The 10,237-nt window shown below is 35.2% G+C and overlaps 1 protein-coding gene across 1 annotated transcript; it reads left to right on the top strand.

Annotated features, from left to right (window-relative positions):
• The first annotated feature begins 483 nt into the window (after nt 1-483).
• On the top strand, nt 484-1,489 carry LOC101356538 (olfactory receptor 6C68-like). The gene is given in 1 exon segment (XM_012554852.2): nt 484-1,489. A coding segment is annotated over 1 exon segment (939 nt). The 5' UTR covers nt 484-512; the 3' UTR covers nt 1,452-1,489.
• Nucleotides 1,490-10,237: the final 8,748 nt, after the last annotated feature.

Below are 10,237 nucleotides of genomic sequence, written 5' to 3'. Positions count from 1 at the left end.
AACTGAAAGCGTGAAAGTATACTTTTTATTGTCTTCCACAGTGCATTTATTATACTCAACATTGCCTAACGATGTAATAAAAGAGTGCAGCAAAACCATCAGATTGTACTACACTGTGTAATCCAAAGAGTCGATACAAGATATAGGTATTGAAGCTTAAAAGAGACATGTAAAATTACAAATTTGGATGTTTAGGAGTCAAAGTGCACAAACCCCAAGTAGAAGTTAAAATGTTAAATGCATTATTAAGGAAGTATAAAAGAGTAATAAAAGTTAAACGACAAAAATTTATTTTAAAAAATCTCATTTGACCATTTTGTATAAATAAATTAGAGAGTTCATCTCACTACACAACAGAAAATGTGTTCCTGAGATCAATAAATAAAACTCATGGGTATTGGATAAGTTGAATGTGGAAGAGTGTTCATCATGACCTGATTTTGTCACTGAATTCAGCAATTCAAATCTCTCTGACATTTACATGTAGGTTTTGCTTTCGCCTGAAGTCAATAATGAGAAACCACACAACAATAACAACATTTACCCTTCTGGGACTGACAGAAGATCTTCAGCTACAGGTTTTGCTTTTTATTTTCCTACTAACAAACTACATGTTGAGTGTAACTGGAAATCTGACCATCATTACCCTCACCTTGGTGGATCCCCACCTTAAAACACCCATGTATTTTTTCCTCCAAAATTTTTCTTTCCCAGAAATCTCATTTACAACTGCCTGTGTACCAAGATTCCTATACAGTATATCAACTGGAGACAGAACAATTACCTATAATGCATGTGCCATTCGACTCTTTTTTACAGATCTCTTTGGGGCAAATGAATTTTTTCTTTTGGCCACCATGTCTTATGATCGCTATGTGGCCATCTGCAAACCCTTGCATTATATGACAATCATGAGCAACCAAGTATGTAAAACAATGGTTATTTGCTGTTGGATGGCATCATTTATGATTATCCTCCCACCACTTAGCTTAGGTTTTAATCTGGAACCCTGTGAATCTAATGTCATTGATCATTTTGGCTGTGATGCATCTCCTATCCTGAAAATCTCATGCTCAGACACATGATTAATTGAGCATATGGTTATAGCCTGTGCTGTGATGACCTTCATCAACACTCTTGTATGTGTAGTTCTCTCTTATATATATATTATGAAGACAATTCTAAAATTCCCTTCTGTTCAAGAAAGGAAAAAGGCCTTTCCCACCTGTTCTTCCCACATGATTGTAGTTTCCATAACCTATGGCAGTTGCATCTTCATCTATGTCAAACCTTCTGCAAAAGAAGACGTGGAGATTAATAAAGGTGTGTCAGTGCTCATTTCATCCATATCACCAATGTTGAATCCTTTCATATATACCCTGCGGAATAAGCAAGTTAAACAATCCTTTAATGACTCACTAAAAAAAATTGCATTCCTCTCAAAGAAGTAAAGTGTAACTAAGTTGCTAAATCATGTTAAAAGATGCATATCTACTTTATATTTTTGATAAAGCTGATAAACAAATTCCTAGTACTTAACCTGTAGAGTAATCAGGCTGTTCTCGGAGCCATTTAATCACTATTTTTCCCATCAATTCGTTATTAAACAACTCATTATTTGACAATGCTCTACAGTAGATAAAATATATCAATTTTAACCAGCAACTTTCATGGTTAAATCAGCCATTTTCATCTTTTCAGATGATTTTCATGAGGATTTTGTAATATGAGTGTGGACAAGTCTTTGTTAAAAAGACAAAATTCCTGCCTCCATTTGTTTAAAAAATGACAGATTTAATAACTTTTAAAAATCTATAGTAAAATGGCAAAATGTAAATAAAAATATTAAAGAAAGAATATAATTAAAAGAATAGGTTTGCTGCACAATTAACAGGAAAGGGTTAATAATATTTAAAAAGCTTCTATGAATCAATAAGAATTACAAACAATTCATAAATAGCAAGAGAAAATAAGATACTTGATTCAATAAAAGTTAAATACAACTATCTTTTATAACAGGAAAAGATTCACTACTTCATTATAAATCATCAATTTGCAAATTAAAACCTTAATATGTAATCCATTCATCACATTTGCACCAAGTAAGTTTTTTGATGATGTGAAATGTTAGCAAGTATGCAGATAAATTGGCACTTTCATACACAATTTGTTTGAAAACTTTAGATTTAGTTATTTATCAAAAGTAGGTATAAACTTTCACCTGGAAAATATCAATCTAGGAATTTATGGCATAACTATAGTTGCCAGCGGGGCCCTGGTGTCACAGTGGTTAAGAACTTGGCTGCTAATCAAAAGGTTAGCGGTTTGAATTCACCAGTCACTCCTTAGAAACTCTATTAGGCAGTTCTACTCTGTCCTATAGGGTTGCTATGAGTCAGAATCAAGTTAATGGCAAGGGGTTTGGTTTTTTTTGTTTATAGTTGCCAGTAAGCCTGAAATATATATCTAACATTGCTCATTCTAGTCATTTAGTAATAGCAAACAATTGGAAACAACCAAATGAACATCACTTTGGCAATATGTAAGTTCATTAGGGAATTATGGCATAAGATGTAGTATTTACCAAATGATATGGACCTTGATCTTATCATAGAAATATATTAAAAATATGCATATTTGAAAAGTGATTTGCAGAATCGTACATGTCATTTATGCCATTTATGAAAAAGAAATTTTTTGTTGATCATAAATCTATGAAGGTAGGTTGAAATATATTTTAACCACCCCTCTCCACACCCAGAACACCAAGTCCTAACGTCATACCACACAGTAGAAGCTCAATGCGTATTTGATGAATGGATAAACGGGTGGTTATGTAGATGTAAGGTTGGATAAGTGAATGGCTTGAATGATGTGGATAGAAAAGTAACCTGGGTGACAAGTGAACAATGTAAAAGTCAAGAATATTCACCTTTTCTCTAAGCCCATTTTTATTTGCACCCATTGTAAATATTTGATGACTACTTCTTGTTTGTTTGTTTGTTTTTTCCCTAACCTCCGTTTGCTTTTGGTGGTGAGAGTAGAAATATCCAACAAACAACATTGTTCAATTTGTGGGTTTTTTTTTTCCAGGAAAATTTTCTCCATCCCTGGTTTCAGTGGTGGACCACACAACTCAGCCTAAGTCAATCACTGCATTCTATCACACAATCTACCTTGATTGACAGCTGTGATCTAAATCAAGCCAATCATAATTAATCAAGAGTTTTTTTTTGTTTTTCTGTAGAGGAAGAACTGTGTTTGTGGAAGTTCAGCTATGTATAAGTAAGCAGGCATTATTTTTTTTTTTTTTTTCTTTCTCAGCATCAATTCTTACTTCACGTGGTAAATAATATAAGACAAAGCAAAAATAGACAAACAAAAACCAGATATTTGTTAGAGTTGACTTTAAGGGTAGAAGATATGATATAGGTTAATTCATTCAGCGTGTTCTATTTCTCCAGCTTCAGTGGTTGGTTTAAAAATGAGCTTGCCCTGACAAGAAGAAGCAGTAATTCCCTCCCATACTTTCTCTGGCCTGAGTCATGTGACTTGCTTTGGTGAATAGGTCAATAGCAAATATGATGCAAGTAAGTTTTGAAAACGCTTGAACATTTGGGCAAATATCTCTCATAAAAATAGATGCAAAAATCCTCAACAAAAATATAGCAAATAAAATGCAACTGTATAGAAAAGGAAATATACGCCAAGATCAAGGGATATGCAAGGCTGAATCAATATTTAAAAATCAGTCAATGTAATTGACCACATCAACAAGCTAAAGAGAAAAAATCATATGATCACGTCATTTAATGCAGAAAAAGCATTCAATACAAAAGGAACTCCCATTTTTGAATAAAAACTAAGATCAAAATAGGAATAGAAGTGAATTTCCTTAACTTCATAAAGAACATCTACAAAAACAAATGGTAATATTATACTTAATGATGAGAATGTAGATATTTTCCTCCTAAGATTGAGAATAAAGCAACGATGTCCTCTGTCACCATTCCTAGTCAACATCATACTGGACATACTAGCTAGTGCAATAACATAAGAAAATAAAAGTAAAGGTATACATATTGGGAAGGAAGAAATAAAACTGCTTTGCTCACAAATTACATGATTATCTGTATAGAAAATCCCAAAGAAACAACAACACAAATCTCCTGGACCTAATAAGCTAGTATAGCCACGCTGCAGAATACAAGGTTAATATACAAAAGTCAATTTCTTTCCTATGCATTACAAACAGCAATTGAAATTTGTAATTTTTTTAAATATCATTTACAATAGAACAAAAAAAATATAAATCTAACAAAATATGTACAAGAACTATGGGCAAAAAATACAAACTTCAGTGAAAGAAATAAAATAAGAGCTAAATAAAGGGAGAGATTTTGTGTTCATGAATTGGAAGACACAATCTTGTTAAGATGTCAATTAATTTTCCAAAATTCACCTATAGATTTAAAACAATCTCAGTAAAAATTCCAGCAGGCTACATTGTAGATATTGGCAAACTGATTCTAAAGCAAAACACTTAGAAGAGACAACAAAATACTGAAAAGAAAAAAAAAAGAATTGGAGGACTCACTCCACCTGATTTCAAGGCTTATTATAAGACTACACTAATCAATAGAGTGTGTAAGGCTACACTAATCAGTAAAATGTATTAGTGAAATAATAGACAAATAGTTTGATGGAAAAGAATAGAGAACCCAGAGAGAGCCCCACACAAATATAGTCAACTGATTTTTCACAAAAGAGTAAAGGCAATTCAATGAGATTTGAAAACTCATGTCCATCAAAATCCTACACTTGAGGTAATCACAATGTCCTTCATTATATAAACTGATAAATAATGCCTGGTACAACCATACAATGGAATAATATTCAGTAATATAAAGATACTAGCTTTCAAGCCATGGAAAGACACAGATCAATCTAAAAAAGCTATGTTCTTGTTAGGTGCAGTCGAACAAAAACACTGCCGAGTCCAGCTCTAGTGATGGCAAAAAGATTAGTGGTGGCCAGGGTGTGTGTGGTGGGGATTGAATAGGTGATACACAGGAGATTTGTTAGGGTGGTAAAATGATTCTGTATAATACTGTACTTGTGAATACATGACATTCTACATTTATCTTACCCATAGAACTTTACAACACAAAGGGTGAACCTTAATGCATGCAAATCTTTAAAAAATCGTGAATGAGTAGGTAGGAAAGATACTAACTTAAGAAGCTATGGAAACGAGTGCAGTCTGTTAGGCAATGGAAAGCAAAAGAAAACCTGCGTAAGCGGTATACTCTAGTTGATGGAGTAGTTTCACACACGGTTACACATTAATTCTGATACTGTTATATCTGTATATTGGACTTGAACTATTAAGTAAATGGAGAACAAATGGTGGAGGTGAGAGGTTACAGATAAGCAAGGAAGAATGCTGGAATGATCCTTGTGGTAACAAATTAGAGTTGGAGATACCAGTATAAATTCATGGTTAGCTTAACATAGATACAGAAGAGTACAAAGAGTAATAATTATAGATATGTGTAAATACACAGGTTCATACACACACGTTTTTCTTTGTTCTGTCAGCTGAGAAGCCATAGACACAAAGACACTTCAGCCGCAGATCTGTTGCTGACATCAGAGTTTCTAACACCTTTCTCCAATAAAAGGAGCCAGGACCTTTTGGAGGAAGGGCTGATTTTATGACTCAGATAGGAAATTAACAATATGAGCCTGGAGCATCTCAAAATGCCAGAAAGTAAGACAATTCTTAAAAAATAAAAAAATTAAAACCCAGTGATGGGACCATGCCAAAGGGAGACAGGAGCCAACTGAAAAGAGGTCATAATGATCAAAGCTGGAATAAGTTGAGCAGTAAAATGAAGTAGTATTGGTTTATAGCCTGAAGTACGAAATAAATATCCATAAGCCCATTTCTGATATAAATAAAATAATTGAATAAATGAATCAATAGAGGAGAAGAAAAAAAATCTCCCATACAGATAAATTCCAAGTAATTTATATCAATACTACAACCTTAAGGAGCAGGAGCATAACCCCTGACTCCTTAAATGTGGATTTCTCATAGTGATTTCCTTTCAAAGTGTACAATATGGAAAGCAGGGAAAAGAGTGACTTTACACTGAAGAAACCTGACAAGTACTACCTCAATCAGGTGATCAAGGTGACATCAACAGTGATAACACAGATTGATAGTATATACCCTTTTTGTTTCCTAGACCTATGGTAGCAAATTACCATAAACTTGGTGGTTTAAAACAACAAAAATGTATTCTCTCACATTTTTGGATGCTTTTGTTGTTGGGCGCCATGGATTATTTCTGCTCATAGTTACCTCATGTAACAGAGTAGAACCGCCCCAGACCTGGTGGCGCAGTGGCTCAAACCCACCAGCTGCTCCTCAGGAGAAAGATGTGGCAATCTGCTTCTGTAAAGATTATAGCCTAAGAAACCCTATGGGGCAGGTCTACCCTATCCTATAGGATCACTATGAGTTGGAATCAACAGCAATGGATTTTATTCTTTATGGAAGCAGATTGCAGATTTCCAGTTCTTTTTCCTGTGGAACGCTGGATGGGTTCAAACCAACAACCTTTCGGTTAGCAGCCCAGTGCTTAACCATCTGCGCCACCTTATTCTTCAGGATAAGGAAGATGATACCAAACAGAAACTCGGGTGCAAAAAGGAATAAAGACGGTCAGTGTTAGTAATTTAATGAATAAATGTAAAATATTTTTATCTAAAGCTTAAATTTTCAAAGAAAATCAACCATTTAAAGTGTAAATAATTTTAAAAAATGAATTGAGGATTCTGTGGTAGACAAACTTCTAAGAGAACCCCTAATAACTCCTCCTACTGACCAAAGGCTTCATGGCCTTGTATAATTCCTTCCCACGGAGTATGAGAAGGACCTTGACTTGCGTTTAACCAATAAGATAACAGCAAACATAATGGAATGTCACATGTGTGATAAAGTTATATGTGACTACCATCTTGCTAATAAACTCTCTTCATTACTTTCTTGATTTGCATTTTTAATAAAATAAGTGACCATATTGTAGAGGCCCATATGGTAAGGAAGTGAGGACAGCCTCTAGCCAACAGCTGGAACTGAAGCCTCAATTTCAACAACTCCCAAGAACTGAACTCTGCCAACAACCTCCTGGGTGTGAAAGGGGAAAGTTGAAGCTGTGGATAAGATCCCAGCCCTATCCAACATATTAATTGATGTCTTGTGAGAAACGCTGAAGTAAAAGACACAACTAAACTGTATCTGGAATCCTGACCCGCAGAACCTGTAAAAAATAAATTCATGTTGTTTTAAGCTGCTGACTCTATGTTCATCAGTTACACAGCAATAACTAATACAGATGTTGGTACTTAAAGTGGGCTATTACCGATATCGAATATCTTTAAATGTGGGGTGGCTTTGGAACCAGACAGTGGACAGAGTCCATAAGGATTTTGAGGAGCACGATGAAGAAAGCGTAAATTCCCTTGAACAAACTCTTAGTAAAAATCTGGACACCGAGGATGCTGCCAGTGATAAGTTTAAAGTGAGAAACATATTTTTGGAAAATGGAGGAAGGGGTATCCTTGTTATGTTGTGACAGAAAGAAGCCTTGGCTGACACCTTGATGGCAGCTTTGTGAGAGACCCTGAAGCAGAGAAACCAGTTACTCATGCTCAGATTCCTGAACCACAAAAACTGTATGATAACAAATGATTGTTGTTTTAAACAGATAAGTTTGTGGAAATTTGTTATGCAACAATTTTTAACTAATACAGAGTTAATAACATAGAAGTAATATGTTTCACAACAACACAAAGGATACTTTTTTTTTAATTGTCTTTAAGTCATTTCTGACTCATGGCTACACCAAGTGTTGCAGAGTAGAACTGCGCTCCCTAGGGTTTTCATGGCTGTGATCTTTCAGAAACAGATTGCCAAGGCCTGTATTCCAAGGTGTCTGTCTATAGGTGGATTCAAACTGTCGATCTTTCCATTAGCAGCTGATTGATTGACTGTACCACTCAAGGACCCCACACAAAGGATAGGAGGGGAGAAAAATGAAAATATGCTATCATCAGATTCATACCACATATATGAAATGGTTCTCTTCACTTTCAGCAAGCAAGGTTGTGTCATGAATAAGGAAGACCAAGGAAGAATTAAAGCCTTGAATTGTAGTGTTGGCAAAGAATTTTGAATATACCATGGATTGCCAGGAGAATGAACAAATCTGTCTTGGAAGAAGTACAGACAGAATACTCCTTAGAAGTGAGGATGGTGAGACTTTGTCTTATCTCATGTACTTTGGACACATTGTCAGGAGAGACCAGTCCCTGGAGAAGGACATCATGCTTGGTAAAGTAGAGGATCAGCAAAAAAGAGGAAGACCCTCGATGAAATCGACATAGTAGTTGCAACAATGGGCTCAAACATAGCAATGATTGTGAGGATGGCACAACACTGGGCAGTGTTTCATTCTGTTGTACAGAGGATCTCTGTGAGCTGGAACTGATTCAAAGACACCTAACAACAACAGCAACGTGAAATGATATAGTATCATTTAAATGAAAACATTTAAGAATTAAGGATAATAGTACAAACTATAAATCAATCAATATAAAAATAAAACAAAGTTATTTATTATCTAGTAAACCAAAAGAGGATACAAAATGGAATGCAAAAACATACAGTCATTGAAAAGAAGGCTTTAAAAAGAGTAAAAAGAGACAAAAACATACATGATATATAGCAACCAAATAGCAATACGGTAGCTTTAAACCTAACCATATCAATAATTATATGATATGTAAATAATCGTAACACTCCAATTCAAAGGGTGAGATTTCTGATTGGATAAAAAAGCAAAAAGCAGTAAGTAACAATGCTATCTTTCAAAAATCCTAGTTTAGATAAAAGACACAACTAAGTTAAAAGTAAAAGGAAGGGGAAGGTACAGTGAAACTTGTGAGAACTGGGTCTCACAAGTTGTCCACCTTTGGCAGGGTGCAATCTTACCACTTTTCTATCGCTCTCTATTAAGAATCCTACCTCATAAACATCCAGAAAGTGTTTCTTTTTGATTTTATAGGACTGGAAAATAAATTAAAAATGCAAATCATTTTTTGTAATTTACATGTTTATTCAAATTATGTAAAGATATGTGCATATACTATTCAACAAAGATGGGTAGAATTCACTTTTTTAACAAAAACATTCAATGTCAACTGTTTAGTTTGATTGTTTCTTGAAATTATTGAAACAAATTTCAAAGTCTGTAGCCTTATCAAACAACTCTTGGTCAAGAGGACCATAAGTCACTCTTTCAAAAACTGACCCTGTGAGCATTTTTCCCCCTTCATTAGGCATATGGAGCCCTGGTGGCGCAGTGGTTAAAGCAATCAATGCTAACCAATAGGTCGGTGGTTGGAAACCACCAGAGGCTCCGCAGGAGAAAGATGTGGCAGTCTGCTTCCGTAAAAAGATTAACAGCAATGGAAACACTATGGGGTGCTATGAGTTGGAATCAACTCAAAGGCAGTGGGTTTGGTTTGGTTTTATTAGGCATTGAAGGAGGGCTATGGGGCAGTGGTTGAGCGCTCAGCTGCTAACTGAAAAGTGGTTGGTTTGACCCACTAGCTGCTCTTCGGGAGAAAGATGCGGCAGTCTGCTTCTGTAAAGAGTGCAGCCTTGGAAACCCTGTGGAGCAGTTCTACTCTGTCCTACAGGGTTGCTATGAGTTGGAATAGACTCAGTGGCAATGGATTTGGTTTTTGGTATTAGGCATTGCCCTGTAAAATAGAGCAGTCTCACTGACATTTGCCATGTCCTTAGGATGCTATCCCCTCTGATCTCTTAATTTTGTGAACCAGTTTAGAATGTCTTTGTCAAACTTGATTGACGACACACACGCTACATTGCAAATGATTCTGTTTTTTGTTGTTGTTGTTTGTTGTTGTCATTGTTGTTGTTTTTTAAGTTCTGAAGCCACCCTTAGATGTTGAGACTCTATCAGCGTTTAAATGTTTTGCCATTTCCTTGGCCTTTGCTTGCAAGATAGGTTCTGAAATGGAAACAGTTTTGGTGGCAGCTTGAAGAAACCATTCATAAACAAATTTATTGATTTCTGCATAATTTTCATCCCTTCCTTTCTTTACATTTACATTGGTGCTGCTCTTGTATTTTTCAATT

The sequence above is a fragment of the Trichechus manatus genome, unplaced genomic scaffold, assembly GCF_000243295.1.
Source record: "Trichechus manatus latirostris isolate Lorelei unplaced genomic scaffold, TriManLat1.0 scaffold00027, whole genome shotgun sequence".
In the NCBI taxonomy this organism is placed as follows: domain Eukaryota; kingdom Metazoa; phylum Chordata; class Mammalia; order Sirenia; family Trichechidae; genus Trichechus; species Trichechus manatus.
The sequence above is the reverse complement of the archived record's forward strand: the minus strand, read 5'-3'. Positions and strand labels throughout refer to the sequence as shown.